The following is an 18,796-nucleotide window of genomic DNA, read 5'->3' as shown; positions in this document are numbered from 1 at the left end:
TTTCATTTGCAACTGACAACCTCCCACATGGGGTGAACAAAGGTTTACTTGCCAGTGATTTCACATCCAAGTAAATTATTCAGTCTCTATTGAACTCTTAATGCAACTAAAATATATAATTGCCTTGTGTTGTTGATGCTGTTAACACTGCTTCCTTTAATTATTTACCTTTTTGTTGAATATTTATACGCGAGGGTTAGGGGAGTTTGGGCAGAGGCTACATGATGGTCACAGCTTGTGAATATTTTTTTCAATTCTAATGAAAGAACAGAAAAACGTAACTGATAATAATTTTCCTTAAAAAGCAGTCTAAAAAGGTTCAGTCCAACAAATTGATCATTTTTGTACCTGCTCTGGCTGCTTCTGCTGCTTTTGACTCGGAGAGTGAAGGCTGGCACTGACAGCCAGCCCACTCTACTGATTTACCTCCCCCTTTATCTCTGGGTCTGGCTGTGTTTTGTGGACTTGATCACGTCTAGCAGGTGATGCCAATAGGGATCTTGATCATTTTTATCTCCTGTGTTTATTGCTCCATGCTCTTGGACGTGACCAGCACTGAATAGTTGGGACTCTACAGAATCCGTGTTTAGAAAACATAACACATCTAACATATTAGGTACCGTACCAGTAATACAACCTACTCTGACTTCTTAAAGTGATATCATGACTTAGGTGATTACCTTGAAAAAATCCTCCCTACATAAGGTAGTAATGTTCTGTTTTTGTTCTAGAGAGGTGTTAATAGTCATTTCAGATGGTGCATTTTCTGGGGCTGTTGTGTTATATTGAGTTATTATAAGAGGTGTCTCTAATATTTAGTATGTCCTCACTGATATAAATTGGGACAGTATAACCTTCATAAAGCAAGAATTATTAAAAGTATCAGGCTGCATTTGTATTAGCTAGAAGTACCTAATAAACTAGTGTTTAATGCAAATGGTGGAGTGATAGGCTGCCACATAGCGGCCCCCTGGGAGCAGTTAGGGGTTCGGTGTTTTGCTCAAGGGCACCTTAGCAGTGCCCAGGAGGTGAACTGACTCACCATGTTGTAGTTACTTTGCCTCAAATAGCTACATTTACTGAGCTAATGTACCACATACACATTTTATGGTTACCTGCAAATTATCAACAGTCCTGGGTTGGCAAAAGCTGCACAATATTACTTTTAATTGTAAAAATTAAAGGTAGAAGAAAAATCGTCTTTGGTTGAAATTTGCTAAGATACATGCTAAAAACTGAATACAAGTCAAGTTTTTTATTAAACCTGAAGAAGAATCTGATTATGTGAAATATAAATTAACTGCAGGATCAAACTACTCTAACTCTTATTCTGGTTTTCGCTGACTGCTGGCTGTGTTGTTGGTAATTTAAAAATTTTTTCAACAATTCTTTAATGTTAGTTTGAATACATGTACAACATAATCATGCTATCTAGGGTCATTTCCACAGCACTGATAAATTGTTTAACCATGAACAGATTTGTATAAAGATGTAAATAATAATTGCTGTCTGATATTGTTTTTTAAAAATTAAATTATCTAGTTAAAGAAAATCTTGACCCGTCTAAACAATCCAGAATTGAGACACAGGATGTCTCCTACTTCCCTGAAAAGTCCATTCTCAAGAGCACTGGAGGCTTCAAGTTTCCACATCACATTTGTATAAGTTACATATTGAACCAGGCTTCCAATAGTTGTGGTCAAAATGACACGTGTTAAACTGAGATTCAAGGTGAGCGCAAAGAAACGTTCCCCCTTTCAGCAGACAAATGTATAAACCAAATTCTGCATATACATCGTTCTGCACAGTGAAGGTCAGACAGTGCAGAGAAAATAAGCAAAGTGAGTGAAGTAGGATTTCAATAATATCAATAAAACATTTTTTAGAGAGCCCTGCCACAACATGAAGGCTACTGGTTCAAAAATATAGGTTACAGATTAGCTGTAGAGAATGAATGAATGTATAATTGTTGGCTGTCCAGTCACAATGTCACAGTGTCCTGGTGATGTATTAAGAAACTCCCATACTTATTAATTCTATTAGTAATTGGAAACTGGTGTAGTGTGTATTTGGTATCTCACTGGAATCTTGGTTCATATTGCAGGTCATTGTAATGTGCTGCATCATATCTGAGCTGATTGACTGCAGTAATAAATATATTGCAATTCTGCCATACCAACAGATGGTAGCTGAAGATTAGTCCATGTTAATGCAGAAGGATAGCCTAAATGTCACGGCCCAATGTACTGTGATTATACAGTAGACGAGGACAGCACCATTTGCCCTAGATTTTCTTACAGCAGTGGGAACCAGAGTAACTTAGGTATTCTGGTGACACACATTTTCTCAAGTTTACTTAAAATTATACGTACAGTCACGATACCTCTTTCTTTACTGTGTGTTTGAACTACTGGAACAAACAGGAAGCTTCTCCATGTTGATTTTCTCGCAGCTAAATGATAGCTGGTAAAAACCAAAACCAACAAGTGTTTTGGAGGAGTATTCTGGTATGGTCACAGGCACGTATTCACATTTTTTTTATTAAGGTCAGATGTCCACTAGTATCTAATTCTTCTTTATAAGTGCTTTTTGTTTATTCGATCATAAGGATGGATAAAGATGCACAAGCTTTTTAATTTCCTCATGGCGACCATTATACAAGGCATCATTAATGGGTTGTAATATGATCAGAGAACAAATAAATGTAATTGATGCATGTCTGATAACCTTTTTCTGGAAGGACACTATGATGTATGATGTAAAGGGAGAGTCCAGAGCTTTGTGTCATTGTCTGAATGTCAGCTCTGACCCTGATGCTTTATAAAGTCATATGACCATGTCTATGAACCTTAAGAATTTCCTTTTTTGGCTCGATATAATCCGTATTAACCCTGAATGGGCCCTGAGTTTGTTCTTACAGGCAATATTTTCAGCATTTGAGCTTCACATTAAACTGAGTGAACCCTTTCAAGTGCTTTTGAAGGTAATAGAGGAGCTGCATTACATGAACTTACAGGGGCTTAACACAAAAGCATGAAAACTTACTTATCCAATACAGTATCCCAGCAATAAGTACCACAAGCGTGAACCTTATAATGTTCAGTCATTCTGTCGGAGAGGTCAGGCTCTACATGTAGGTTGTGTTGAAATACATTAAATTGTAGGGGGCTTGTGATATTTTTTTGTCCATTTCCCCAAATTTACTACATTTGGTGCAGACAAAACCTTGTGAGATTCTCTCAAAGGACAAACTGACACTGTTTCTGTGTCATTGCAACATTTTGCATAGCCTTTTTTGCATTTCACCCTGGTGTAGTACTTTATGTCAAACAGCGATTGACGTATGGAACCAGATGGATTTTTGTTTCCAGACAGTCATACAGATTAAATAGCTTTATCTCAAAGTAACAATGTCCAATTGGGCCTTAGCAGGAGAGTGGTTTAGGTCCTTTCTGCTTGGAGCCCATTTGAAGTTGTCTTTTGCATGATGGAGAACTGTGCATACCCAGCAAATTCATTGTGTGTCATTGATTGAGCGCTGCAGTGAATTAGGCTATTGCCTGCCCACTGCTTGTGGTCCTATAGAAAAATTGTGCACTTACAGCACAGCACTCAAGCTCTCAAAGGTAAGAGCCAAGCCTGGAGAATGTTAAGGAGGGATGGCGACAACACTTAACAATATGAGTTAAAAAATATTGTGTTTTACATAGGTTTATTATTGTTATTTTTATGAGCAGTAGTAGTAATAAAAGTAATACTATAGTAACTTGAATTATACCCTTATTTGTATTCTACCTGTTTTTCACAAGTGCTATACACAGGGAGGTGACAAACTGCAAAGTGCAACAAGAAAGCAACCACATAAATGGTAGAGAAAGTTTTAGAATTAGTTGCAAAATGTAGCTGCTCTCTGAGCAGAGGTACTCATGTCCTGAACTATATGTTGTCTATGAAAGTTTTTTTTATTTCAGTGAAATATTCTTCTTGACCATATTTACAGTGTTTTTGAAGGTGAAGAAGGATATGTAATGATATATAAGTGGAGGACTTTAGAAAACTGGAGTACTTGTTTTCTTTGGATCCATATCTCATCAACATCAAAGACTGTGAAGACTCGTTATCACCCCATTGCCTGGATTCACAGTAGTATATGAGATAAAGGGATATACAGCTGTTAGCTTGTAGATAAGGAGAGATAAAGGTCTAATAGATCAAGCCATCAATAAATTCACAAATTGTCACAGTTTGCTGGACTTTTGTGGTGCAAGGTGTTGGTCTGTTTTCCTCTAGTGCACCACAGTACAAATGTTCTGTAAAAATGTAATTTATTTAAAAAGGAAAAGTATTGACAGCAACATTGCCAGTGTCTGAGTCATACCTTACGTGCTATAATGTGCTGCTCATGTCTAAAGTAATGTGTTGAAGCGTTTGTTAAATCATTACTCCAGAGCCTGTTCTATTTGCATTGCTAAGGAGCAAGGCTTTATTGTTATCTGAAGGTATACATTATTTCTTCTTTTCTTCCTCCCATGCCAAATGATTAACCATTTATATCTGTCTACTCTGTTAAATCAGAGCAGGTATCTATGGGCAGGGTTTTGGGCTGTACTCCACACAGTTGCCAATAGATCAGGTAGTTTTAAAGAAAGCAAATCCAAGGTTCAAATTTTAGAAAATAAGAGCATAGTGTTAAACATCAGGATCAGTATATTCGTATGATCCGTAGGAGATGATATTATTTACTTATTTTTTGTTCTTTTGCACACCATATCTTTCAGTATACGTACTTTTTAAAGATATAATTTTAAGCATATTTTACTGCAGGTAAAAGTGCAGTGCATACCCAACCCTGTGTTGTAACAGAGGAAATATGAAGAGAACTATTGCTAGTAACAGTACAGTGGTTGCTGGAGTGTAACACGCATGAAAGACCCGTGACCTTTATGCTTTCACATGTGCTAACTGGTTCTGCAGGAGACCCGAAAGCACTGAGAAGCTATGCACTCCCTGTCTCCAGAGACCTGTATGCAGTCCACTACAGTGTGACAGAGATGCTTTGACACTTTTCAAACTGTCATCCCTCGAATCTTCATCCAACACCTGACGACTCAACCACACACAGCGACCTTCAGACGCCACATCTCATCCTTACGCCCCGACGGTTAATCTTCCCTCATGGCGACCCTGAGAGCACTTTTGCCAATTTTGGTCTGCTCACGTAGTTGCCATTTTGTGCAGCAAAGAGAGAAAGAGTACCCCCCCCACCACTTTCTCTCCTTTAATCAGAACAATGTGTGCTGACGCCTTGAAAAAATGTCAGCCTACCTGCCATGCCGCTGTGTCAGCCCTCACCTCCTCCTTTCTTCCTCCTTCCTCTTTCTTGGAATTTGCAGTTTCTTAGCCCCCTTAACTGTACAAGAAAGGAGATGCTTCCTCCTTCTATCAACTTCCACTCAAGAGTCCCACTAGGAAATTAATTGCACTTTGGAGGAGACTGTTGCAAGGTGCAAGGTGCAAGCAGGGGATAATCTCATTGCACAGCTGTTAAGTAAACTTAAAAGGAGGACAGTTTAAGTAGAGGGAAAGTCTCAGGGTTTACCATGCAATGCATGTCTGAAAAGTGAAACAAAGTTACCATTTGTGTGTAAAATGTTTGCCAGTATTGTTTATTTTCTGCCATCAAACTGATTTCCAGAAAACATGACTTCCATTGCATGTCAAGAGAAAGCCTATTGCTTTCCTTGTAAATAATATGTCAGATTAGCAAACATGAGCAATCACAATTAAGCAAATGTGGAGCACAAAATTAAAACTAATTAGAGTAGACTTTGAATTTATCAAGCCACTTAGCCAACAACATCAATGTAAACAAAGTCATTAGCATAATTATACAGCGGACATGGTAAAGTTGATTCACATCATTTGCATCTCGCAAAGTCTTGATTAGCACAATCAACCTACAGGAGGTGAGTGCCCCAAGGTCACAGTCATGCATCTTTTGTCATAAGATTCATTAACAGGCTGATAAGCCGTTTATGAATGGGAAATGAGGAAAGAAAAGGATCCTTAATCAGTGGATGATTAAGAAATGCGGAAAACCGCCAATGACCTGTTATGATCTATGATCTTCTGCTCATTTTGTGTTGGTTTAATCTTCAAACACTGTCAGTAAGTCATTAACTGCACATAAAATAACGTGTGATACTATGTCAAAAATGATACTCAAAATGCAAGTGATATTCATTTATAGTTTTATTAACTCGAAATAGTTTTGAAAATGTGCTTTCTTCCGTTGATTGGCGTTGTTATCGTATCCGTTTTACACTAGGAATCCAATCCAAGTCAACCAGTGAGTCTGCTAAGTGTCTTCCAATCACATCCAGAGTCTACTAACTCTCGATCTAATAGGCCTAAATTATCTAATTCAATTTAGATGTGTTTGACAGATAAAAACCTCTGAAATAAGATAATGAAGCTAATATCATACGGAATTAATGGGCAGCTTTTAATTCTCTCCAAGAACAAAAGGCAGTTTTCATCTGACAGCTGCACTGCATAATACATCTGCAAAAGAGAGCAAAAAACAGAAAAGGAAGCTTTCTAAAAGGCTTTAAATCTCCTCTTACTTGTGCTTGCTGTCACTGGATAGTATAAATTGAACCGGCTGACAACTGTCTGTTTCATCAACTCAACAGACTGTCAACTATTCCTGAAGCAAAACGTTGTCAGTGTTTAATTGGAGCACAATGGGGCGTTTTGACAGGAGCCATACCTGAAACTCATTAAGTAAAGGATCAATATTGGAAGCAGGTTTAAGATTTGTTCAGATTCTTGGAAAGCCAGTTTTAGCCCTCATTTATGCAGTTAATGTTTGTGGTGGACAAACAGCCAATCCACTGCAGACGTTAGCTGTAATTAGTCAGGAACATACGCTCTGACCAGGTGTGTGCAGAGGATTTCTGTATGTTTGTGTGACAAGAAAAAGTATCCGCACCCTGGATTATAGCTTTCAACCAGCTCTGTGTATTTTTGTGTGACAAGCCAGACTTTCACTGGTCTCAAAACTTTCTTGGAAACCCAGTCCACCTTTTATTATTCCTCCTAGTGTCTCTTCTTTTTCACTTTGCCGGCCATTGTTACGGGGACAAAGTTAAGGCATTTTGAGCTTTAGCTGATTCATCTCCACTTTAAAGGGGCCCTGTTGAGTTTTTCTTGTAAACAAACTAAAGTTTACAGTCAGTGTTTCTCACCCAAAACTTTTTTTTAATTAAATATGTAACATTGTAAGATTGTAAAATATTTTTTCAGTCTTTGTTGGGTCATTGCTATATACTGTATCGCATGTCACTATCACAAACTGTCTGATCAGTGGAATATTGTGGAACCTGCAGCAGGAATGTGTATTGCGTTTCACATGCACAATAACATACTAGTGGTCAGAAACTACACAGGGCACCTTTAATTTTTGTGATCTGGAGGACATTCACATCTTTACATTATGTTAAAATGCAATACTCCATTTATTCTGAAATGTGTCCTGTGCTCAGTCTGAACACACTGTTAGAGAAGTGGACGTGTGACTACAAGGTCACAAGTTCAATTGCCAGACGTGCAGGACAAGCAGCCGTACCATTAGCCATTAGCTGACCGCTGGACTGGGAGCTGCCAGTGAACAGCACGGCAAGACAGGGACTGAATGCAGCATCCGATGCCAACAGAGGCAGAGTTTGAGGACAGTACAGAGGTGTTTTTTTCCGGGTTTAGCTCCTAAAACCCTGGGCAAAGTCAACTAACATTTGCTGCACAAGCTAACTAGCTAACAGCAACTAATATTACTGTTGGTGACATTTAGCTTTTCTTAGCAACAAGTCAATCTTGAAGCTTTGACAATTTTCATTTCACTTGGACTTTAAATAATAAAAAAAGATAATTTGACAAAATGTTTTGATCAAACCCAGTTGTGAGCTTTCTCATTGTTTTCTTGAAAGAAATACATATTTCTTTTCTTATGTCTCAAGGTCTTACGGCTAAGCTCCTCCATTTTCTGTGATGTTAAAGTTTTGTGCTTTGATGTAAAATATTCATTCCTCACACGTTTCTTTGTGTGAGATTTAACAACTTCCATAGTTTGTACCTCTGCCATACTTTATTGAGCAAGACAGTTGATTCAGACTGCTTTATTGAGTGAGCTGTTTGTATCATTTCAGATAAATCATGGATGCACACCCCGGAGGCACTGGCCAAGCATTACATACCCTACAATGCCAAGGTATTTTATGACTTATTTATCCATTTTACTGTATATCATTTTTGTATGTATATTATTTGTTTTTATGAGAAGCATTAAGGGAGCTATGACCTGCATTTCATTATACAACCCTGTGTTGTAAAACAGCAATTAAATAACCTTGTATCCTTGTGTATTTAACCATCAGACTGTTGCATTGTAAGAGCTTAGTGACTGTAAAATAATCCAACAAAAAAAAAGACCAGAGACACATTTTTATGTTAAAGAATGATGGGAGGCTTTCACTGTCCAAACTGAAATACACAAACAAAACAGAATCTCTCCTTTTGTGGCTTCCACCTTCCTGTTCATTTGTCAGACCTATCAAACCGACACCTTTCAGGCCAGGTGTTCCATGATGCATTTCTCCTGAGACAACCAGGCCTTTCATTGAGGGCAGCAGCTCAAAGTAGCTTGGCTGATGTAGTTGTTTTTCCTGTTTGCACCAGATGGAGCAACCAGCATTTCCCAACACCCTTTACCCCTTTTCATCATCCATTACATTTTCAGGTTACCTCAGTTAAGATGAATTTGACAGGGAGAATTTGGATATTTAATGGTGGATGATTTGATTTGAATGGAAACACAAATTAAGTATCTACACTACGTATATATTATACTATTTATCTTTCCAAGCAGCTGTTTTCCCTCAGTGATGTAATGGGGAAAAATCATCCTTATCCAACTTTAATTTGAAAGTTTCTCTGTGCTTCAACCTTCCTGATTTGTTTATGTATTAATGAGTGAGGTCTTTACATAAAGTGACTCATGCTTCTGTCAAAAGCAGCCAACACTCCTGGTCCTGACACGAGAATAACTTGAAATAAATGGCGCACCCGGCCTTGAGTGGGAACATGCCTTGCGATAAAACTCCTTTTTCAAAAGTCCAACAAACGCATCTTGTAGGAGGACTGGCTCACTTGGGGAGCACTTCCCTGTCAGAACGGTTTTCTGCTTCATTTTGACAAAGAGTTTATCTCCTATGAGGCAGTGAATCTGTCAGCCCACATCCTGAGACTCAGAAATGTTATGATGGAATGGAGGTGGAACTCCGAAACTACCACATCCCCCCAAACTGCTGAAGCTCCCACCATATGCAGCAAAAAAGCAGGGGGAACTGGTGGAAGACACGTCTCTAAAATCAAAGCATATTGTCAGCTTTCACTGATGAGTTGCCTGTCTGGCTGAATTTGCTGAGATCTGAGTACACCACTCATCACTGCAGGAATTTGGAGGGAATGAGACCGCCAAAGTGCTGAGACTGTTCTTGGCCTATTCTCCCCGGTTTAAAGTTTGAAAATAAGCTCAGTTAGCAATTTATTGTTCAGTATTCTAGCTAGTTGGAAGAGAGAAGGATCCATCTTTTCGCCTCAAAGTCTTGTTTTAATTTTCGGATCCATTCATTCCACAAGATCATAAAAAATCTTCCGTGACTTGAATCATTTTGATGGCAGGACTAAACTACCTCCTGTATTTTTCACTTCTCGTGAACCACAAGATTTTCCTTGAGGCTTTCTGGAACTAAACCTAAGATAATGTGTTATCTGTGACATGGGAAATGGTGCTATAGTAGGAAGCGAGGCTGAATAAGAACACTATGGTCATGTTCTTTGTGTTTTATGGCAATTTGGGGGTTTTACAATGTACAGTTTAGTTTTTCACCGCGAGAGGTTCATGCGGCATGTACTAAGTCAAAGACGAGTGGATCCTGATCAGTGGATACTTGTGGAAAGCTGCGCAAGGGATAGCTTGCTAAGTTCTACTAATGACTGTGGCAGCTAAATGTGGAGGGTTTCAGACATGCACTATGAGTATTCGTATATGGAGGATTTGCACGGAAACTAAAGCGGGTGTGGGGTGTTATGGCTTATTTTGTCTTGTAATCTGCATGAATGACTAGTTGTTCGCGGATATTTATATTATGGATTATCAGATTAGTACTCCATTGATCTATTATGCAATGTGTCTGTGCGTATGAGATAGAAACGAAAGATAGATAGAATACGAAGAAGAATACTGTGTAGAGATGCAGTGGAGTGTGATCACTAAAGATGTACAGTTATAATTAGAAGGACGTGCAGCGGCATCAAGCGCCGCACTATGTCACCCTTGAAAGCCATTAAGCTGCCTGGATCATTAGGGGCTTCACGTGAAAGCGACGGCATACCCCAACGGCCTAGATGCCGCATACGATGCGAACATGAGCGAGGGTTTGGGAGTCGAGGGTTATTTTTTTCCGGGTTTAGCTCCTCACTCGACTGGACCAAGTACTAAACACATTTCTGCACGTAGATTAAGCTAACAGCCAACTAATTTCTGATAGTTGGTGACATTTAGCTTTTTCTTAGAAGTAAATCTGGCTTTGACGATATATGTATTTCAGGTTGTGCTTTAATAGATAATAAAACAGATTGATTATAGACGCTATAAATTGGTTTTGTTCGCATCAGCGTGTTGAATTGTAGATAATTTCGATATGATTAGTTGTGTTTTTTTGGATGAATCTCAATAAATTGGTTTATGTGTCTTTATATTATTCAACAGGTTTTATGTTCGTGTATCAGTAACAATAACTTTTTTGATGTGGGTTAAGTATAAAAAGTTTTCAGCTATATTAGATGGTTTGCTGTTGAAATAATTCATTTTAGTTATACTCTCCCAAGATTTTCTTGTGTGGTATATTTAAGGTATACCAACAATCAGTGATTACTTAAATAGTTATTGTCCAAAATGGTAGTGATTCGCACTCATATATGTTGCGGTCAAAATGCAGTGTATATGATTTCTAACTTGTGACACACATATTATTTTTAAGACTGTGAACGTTCTGTATAATACTTGCTTTATTCGAATCCACAATACAATAAAAGGTACCTCCATGCCTTGGTCGCTGTCTTCATAGCGACGGTTAAAGTTGTGCATCACTCCATTCTAGGCAGGTATCTGGTGGGTGGCCCGCGCAACACACTCGATACAATATATAAATACATAACGGTGCTTTCACTTTATCCCTTTTTCAGTATAAGCATCATTTTTTGTGTCTATATCTAGTGTGGTTCTATATATCACCTTGGAATATTTATATGGATGCAGCTCTCGTGTGTTGAGTTTTGTGTGTATCTAATGTCTTAGAATTGATGATCGTTTTTTCTTCTATCTACAGTCTGCACGGGTCGGCATTACATATGTGTGTAGTCCCCCCCAAGCAACATGCTTGACTCCCTCTGTTTTCCGAATCTCATAGCATGTGATTCTTATCAAGCTAGCAGCCTGGGTTTCGATTGGTCTCAGCGCTCTCCGGTCCTGGTCCCTCCTCGACCGATAGTCCCTCCTCGTCCACTGTCGACATTTTACTGTTTGCACAGAAATGGGTAGGGAGTTTTCACGTCGGAGGTGGGACGCGATGATGCGAGGGTGATGATGTAATCTGCTTCAGCTTTTGTGAGCACTTCAAGCACATGTTTCCTCATAGACTTCCAAATCTCCTAATATGATAGCCACATCATCTTGGAAAACTCCTTAGCATACTACGTTCGGGTCTCTTTGTTGAATACTCTTCATATTGTTCTTTGTTTTATGGACCACGGCTTTCTTGCGGGGAGCAGCTCCCCGTCGCTTGGTGCTGTATTATGTTTTATCTGTTTGCACCCAAGCTGGGCAACAGCTTTCCAACGCCTTTCCCCGCTTTTCCCTCCTCGCCATGTCCATTTTCAGGTTCCTCGTTCAGTGCCTTGACGGGCGAAACACTGGCTTCTTTCGTGTGGCGATGATTTTGTTTGCCTGGCCCCACATTACGTCATCACACTACCGTCTCTAGCTTTCTAATTTCGGCTTTTCCCGAGCTGTTTTTCCCCGTGACTGTCCTGGGGCCCTCACTCTTTACCATCTTCCTTTGATACGTTTCTCCTGTTTCCCTATCCTGTTGTGGTAGTTCTCGTCTTCACATGAGTGGGATCTCTTACCATCCGTGCTTGCCTCCTCTGCTCAGCCGCCCCACCTTCTGGTCCTGCCGCGCAATCACTTGCCATACTGGCGCACCGCCATTCGGGAGATGGATGCTTGCGATCGCAACTACTAATTTTCCACCAGTCCCCCGCATCTTGCTAGGCAGGACATGGTCCTTGGGCGCTTCCTGTCGACACCACGGATTCTTCCTGGTCTCTTTTGCACCGAGTTCTTTCTCTTCCTAAATGGTGCGAAGATGACTTGTCAGCAGGCCAAAACCAATCGCTGAGACTCACCGAATGTCTACCATGATCGGACGGAGGTAGGAGAGGTGGAAGCTACGAAACTAACCGCATCCCCGCCCAAAAAGCTGCTGACAGTGCGTCCTAGTGGCGCAAGGGCGGGGAGAGTGGTGCAGACACGTCTCTAAAATCACGAACATACTCTACGTCAGCTTTCCTGATGAGGATATAGACTGTCTGGCTGATTTGCTGAGAATCCTGAGTAAGACCACTTCATCACTGGAGGAATTTGGAGGGTAATCCCGAGAGCGACGCCAAAACCTGCTGAGATCCCCAGTTGCTTGGGCTAAACCTTTCTGCCGCCGGTTTAAGAAGTCGCTTGAAAATAACGCTCAGTTAGCAATTTACTTGTGTAGTATTCTAGCTAGTTGGAAGAGAGAAGGATCATCTTTTCGGCTCCCAAAGTCTTGTTTGTAATTTCGGCATCGCATTCAGTTCCACAGATCATAGGAGAAATATCTTCCGTGACTATTTGATCATTTTGATGGCAGGATAAATAGCCTCCTGTACTTTGTTCAGCTTATCGTGAAAAAAAGATTTTCGATTGAGCGCATTCTCTGGCCTACCTAGGAGGGCGTGGGAGATAGCATGTCTACTGCTGGGGAGTGGGGAAATGGTGCTAGATAGTAGGCCAAGCGCGAGGTGAGTAGAGAACGAGCTGAAGTTGGTCGCATCGTTCATTTTGTGTTTTATCGGGATTTGGGTGGGTCTTTACAATGTAGCATGTTTAGTTTTCTATGAGATTTGTCTCATGTAATGCTGACTATCTTCCAATAAACGGAACAAGACACACGAGCAAAGGATTCAGGTATTTCAAAACCAGTTTTATTCTTGTTAACAGCATTAAGATCCTTGTGCTGGGAAATATCAGTTATGCTTTCAGGACAGCAGTTAATGATTATTTCCATTACAGATTAGTTGGCTGATTATTTTCTAATTTAACCAATAAAGTAGAAAAATGCCTATTGTACTTCCCCAGAGACCAAAGTGACTCGCAAGCTCAAACATATTTATTATACATCTTAACTGAGAAGAAAAAGCAAATCCTCACGGAAAATGCAATTTGTGGACAATCAACACATTGTTTCAGCTCTAAGTGCTTCATTTTACAGGTTTCCCCCCCAAATTCTTGGAGGTTTCCTGGAATTAACTTTGTAATTATCTGGAAATTAGCTACATTTCTAAAACTTTCATTTTAGTCTAAGTTTAAAAACAGTTATTGATTTCCAGAGAAATTACCTTGAAAGACCTTGAAATAAAACTTGCAGTTGAACTGAATAAATCAGATATGAAAGATGATAAAATGAAGCATTGGATATGACATGGCTTGTCCAGGTATGTTTTAGTGATGCTACCTTGATGTAAAGCTGCACTGATTCAACATTCTCTGATAGCTTCTCAGATGTTAAGACTTGCTGCTTTTCTTTGTCGTGTGTGATAGCAAACTCAATATCTTTGGGTTTTGGACTGATAAAACAAGCTATTTGAACACATTTCGCAGGGCTGTGGGCAGTTGTAAAGGGAATCTTTCACTGTTTACTAACATTTTATCGACAAAACGATTAATCAAGAATATAATCGTTAGTTGTAACCCTAATTGAAACACGAGGGGTCACTTATGTGTTTAGCACCAGCCTCTTCATTCACTAAAGCAAGACAGATCCGCAGCTTCATCTTCAAGCCAAATTGTTACCCTCATTGCCATCAACCTGCCACCACAGCAGCCAGGATTTGTAAGTCCAGGTGGCATTTCCCTGTTTTGAATTTAATTAGCTTTATGTTCTGGTGAGATGACACTAGAGACTGTCATCTGCTTCTATAGGCCATCTGTTTCAATTCTCTGCCTCTTCTTTGCTCAGAGATGTCGACATGCATTTGGCTGTTGCACAAAGCTCCTGTTGGTTCTTTTTGGGCCACAGCTTCAATGAGTTTCCGCTGACCTCTGTAATCAACAAGTGTTATTGACCTCTGGACTACAGGAGGGAATTTCAGAATTTCTGAGCCACTGGGTTAAGTGATCAACAATCACATCACATTCAGAAGTCACTTCAATCGCACATGACAGATCCTGCCCTTTTCTAGATATGTGAGAACCTTTCAATCAGGAATAGTGAACTGTGCATAGACAATGAGGTGGAGGTGGACCTCTTCAGTGTGTCATCTCAGTTTAATTTTTAAGAGCTGCCGCAGGGTTGAAATATTTGTGCTCTGTCAGATTTTTGCATTTGTGGGTGCAGAGTCTCTTTAAGCTTAAGTGTGAATCCTGTGGGGAATGAGGGGCAGAGGTGCTTCGTTTTTCCAGCTGCGTGCACCAGTTGATGGATGAGTTTCTGTGCTTGGTCTACATTGTGAAACCTCCCCAGTCGCAGCCCAGAATGCACTGGTCAGGAACAAGAGCTTCTCCATTCTATTCTGGGCATCTGTCAGCAGACAGACTCTCTCCGACATGTCCTTAAGTGTGTAGAGTACATTTGTCACACCGGTGCAGAGTGCTGACACTCCTGTATAAAACCTCAATCTGTTTTCTGGCTCTATTGAAGTGCCATTTTGGTATTTACCAATATTGCAGGTTTCATTAGATCGTTACATGATTTAAAATTGTATTTATTTTAATCCTTACTTTAGCTCTTATTTTATCTTCGATTAAAGATCATTAAAGTAATTTTTTATGTCTGCATGAACACACTGCTTCACCAAATGTCAGAATAATTACCAAGTTCATTAGTGTTCAAGACAGACCATCGCTTACAGAGTATAGCATCATCCCATATAAAGTATATACAAGGACAACGGACATTAGCAAAGCCAAGTCATGGAAAGCTTCACACAGATTTTGTTGTGTCCTAGAGACAATCCATGTCTGTCTGAGCTGTCTGCTGTGTTCCAGTGGGAGACATTGTTGTTTTGTTTTTCCCAACCTTAAAGGAGCTGACACCAGTGTTTATGAAGTCTGATATTGGAACAGGCTACACACATTAAGCTCAGGAGGCACTGAAGCAGTGTGTGTGACTGGAACAATTACTGCTGCTGCTGCCAGATGGAAAACACGATGTTCAGGCACAAAGGTTAATGGCTCCATCTGTTGGAGAATGGCAGAAGTGCTGCTCCCAAGTGTGTGTCTTTCTATGTGTATGTGTGTGTGTGTGTGTGGGGTTGTGCATTTCCGTACATGCATTTAAGGCATATGCTTTGGTGCCACAGCAAGTGAAAATGTGTAAGATGGCCAATTTGGATCTGAAGGATTTGAGCATGAATAATTTGATACAAATGTTATCTGCATTCATTTGAACTTGATAAATACCAGATGATATTGACTCAAATGTCATCTGTGATTGGTATGCTAATGTAATGAGTTCATTCTTTATGCAGATAAAAATCTTCCCTGCTTTAATTTATGATCAAAGGATTATTCCACAGTTTAATCTTACCAAATTATAAAAGAAATGTTTGTCACATCCACTGGAAGTAAGTAAGTAAAGCTTTAATTATATAGAACTTTTTAATACACACACAGGTACAAAGTGCTTCACAAACAACCAAATAAAACACACACATACATACACACGTATATGTGTGTGTATATATATATATATATATATGCATATTTACACATAGATGTGTACATACAAATATATACAATCACATCATGCATATGAAACATATAAATACTATGGAAGAATAAAACAAAAGAAAAGAATGAATTTAAAAAGAGAGACAAGAATGAAAACTAAAAGAACAAAAGAAAGGAGATCTGTAAAAATACTTGCTTATAGAGGTAGGGTTTGAGGATCTGCTTAAAAAAGTCCAGGGATTCAGCAAATCTGAGTGATTGGGGAAGATGAATAACAGAATAACAGTCACTTCTATCTTGTCTTTGTTGACTCCATGTGCAGTTTATTGCACCAAACATACACATGTCTATAGTCTTTGTTGTGTTACTGTCAAATCATAGTTGTATGCCTTTTTTTGTTCTCTTTCCAGTTCCTTGGAAACACAGAGGTTGAAGCCCCAAAAGGCACAGAAGTTGTAAAGGATGCAGTCAGAAAGCTAAAGGTAAATCCAGTCCTCAGGGTAAGCTGTAGCCTAACGGATAGAAGAGTGTTCTTGAGTGACCGGATTGGATTGGAGACTTAGAGCAGGGGAGGTGGGAGTGAGTGACAAATGCTCCCCTCCCTCATCAGTTACCAGCAAGGTGCCCTTGGAGTTTTTCTGCTCCTGAGTGTGGATGCCTATAACTGCTGGATAAGCACAGCAGTTTGCTCAGTCAACTTTTCCCAAATAGATGTAGAATTCAATAAAACGGATATTTATCTGCCATGAAACCTGTTGTTTTCCTACCTCAACCACACCAACATCCCATTTTTACTTAATAAGTCACTTTATTAAAGCACAGGTGCTTTAATATACCCTGGCAGAACTCAGTGACACATCGTAAAACCTCTTGACACTTAATATTCTCCACCACTGGTTCCTCGCATGAAGTACATGATGTAATTAGATGCTGCAGCCCAAATTTGCATATTAATAGGGGGGAAATATTTCCTGAAACGTATACTTTAATTCCCTGATAAGGTACGCTGTTAGTGTTAATGTGACTCATGTAAACACAAATGTGCTATAATATAATTTGTTAATTAATGCGTTGATTAAAGCTCCTATATGTAATGTGACAGGTGGCACTAACCCACAGAGAATTATCACCAACTCTGCAGTTCTCCTCTGCTCATTTAAGTTTCCTTTAGCTCATTGTTTTTTGGCCCACTTATTCCTCTCTCGTACACATTGTTTCCTGTTCTGAATCCCTGATAACGCCAGTGTATGCTACAGAGCTAAAAGGAGAGTGAATATTGGACTTACATAGATCAAATCAACTTAAGATCAATGCTGATGTTGCTCTGTGCGACTCTGTGTGTATGTAGGAGGTGGTGTAAGAAGCTGTAAAGCCAACATTGACACGTTATTATAGATATGGCAAACGTGTTGGCCAACTCGGCTTTTATCTCTTTTGTGTCCACCGGCTACTGAGGGAAATATATGCTCTATTAGAGGTAAATGTTCACCAGCTTGTCACTGGCTGCCATTTAGTGACGCCTGCTGTGTCTGGGAAACAGTGCAAATGAGGGTGGTGCATTTCAAGCAGTCAAACCCAAACTTTTATCTGAAAGACACTACAAGGGTATATAGATTACACATAGTCATTGCCTTTATTGATAATATAAAAATATTGACTAGAGCAGCTTTAATATTTAACTCTTGAGGTTCTTACATACTTCCCTTATATAATGCTGATTGAGCCATGATCATATTTCATGAAACTGCTTTTAAACACATTACTGACAACTACAAAAAAAAAATTTTATATTATGTATACACACAACCTTTTATGTTTATACCTTACTTTCTGACACATAGGCTACTGTAACTTCTTCTCATGCTGTTGTGTGGTACCTATCAAACCCAAAATAGTCAGCACAGTTATCACAATTCACAGTCTCTTGCTTGTGGTTATTGCCACATGGTTGTGAGCACAGACACACACACACACTGCGCATACTGCTCCACTGTTTGCCAAGGCTTTCCAGGACAGTGCGACACATGCGCTTCTGGCTTTCTCAATCATTGTCACATTGAAAGCTAATGTAGTCTGACCTTTGTCATTCTCATGCTCTTGTTCTGCTTTGAAATGATCTGATGCATAAAAACAGATTCCTCATCATTGGTAGCCTCAGGTAAATCTTTAGTTCCAGAGCTACTTACCCTCCACTATCAGAACAACCATTGCTCTGCACTAAACCTGACACCCAGGTGCTGCACCATCATGTAACTGTGACAGTAAGCTAATATAAACTTATTCTGCGTATTGTGTCTATATTTATTCATAGTAACAGTGAGGCAACAGTGCTGCCATGAGGCCAAACAGGAAAAAACAATCACTCACTATCACTTGCATCAAGAATGCCGTGTATACAAACATGGAACTCTTGCATACCCTTGAAACTTTTTTAGAGAAAAACCTTAGAAAAAGGGTCTGGGTTTGACACCGAAGGGGTGTACAGCAATCAGTCCTGGTTTTCTGTAGCCAGGACAAAGATCTTTCCTTCAGCAAGTCACCAGCTCAATGTGTCACTCTGGAAAGCACTGACAGCTTTATTTGTTATTTAGGCTTTAGATTTTCTATGTAATCAGGCACAGTTTCAGTGACTTCCTCTGTTTATGACCCTTAACCTGAGTTGTTTTCAGACACATACTCCTCAACATTAAT

The 18,796-nt window shown here is 39.5% G+C and overlaps 1 protein-coding gene across 4 annotated transcripts in view; it reads left to right on the top strand.

Annotated features, from left to right (window-relative positions):
* Window positions 1-18,796, top strand: part of gulp1a (GULP PTB domain containing engulfment adaptor 1a) — a 47,063-nt gene that overhangs the window by 19,674 nt on the left and 8,593 nt on the right. For all 4 annotated transcript variants that reach the window (XM_035677068.1, XM_035677066.1, XM_035677065.1 and 1 more), the window contains exons 3-4: window positions 8,208-8,269; window positions 16,516-16,587. In XM_035677068.1, the coding sequence (XP_035532961.1) occupies window positions 8,208-8,269; window positions 16,516-16,587 (134 nt within the window). The remainder of the gene's footprint in view (window positions 1-8,207; window positions 8,270-16,515; window positions 16,588-18,796) is intronic.

Source organism: Morone saxatilis, unplaced genomic scaffold (genome assembly GCF_004916995.1).
Source record: "Morone saxatilis isolate NCDOM2014 unplaced genomic scaffold, NCSU_SB_2.0 Contig5, whole genome shotgun sequence".
In the NCBI taxonomy this organism is placed as follows: domain Eukaryota; kingdom Metazoa; phylum Chordata; class Actinopteri; family Moronidae; genus Morone; species Morone saxatilis.
The sequence above is the reverse complement of the archived record's forward strand: the minus strand, read 5'-3'. Positions and strand labels throughout refer to the sequence as shown.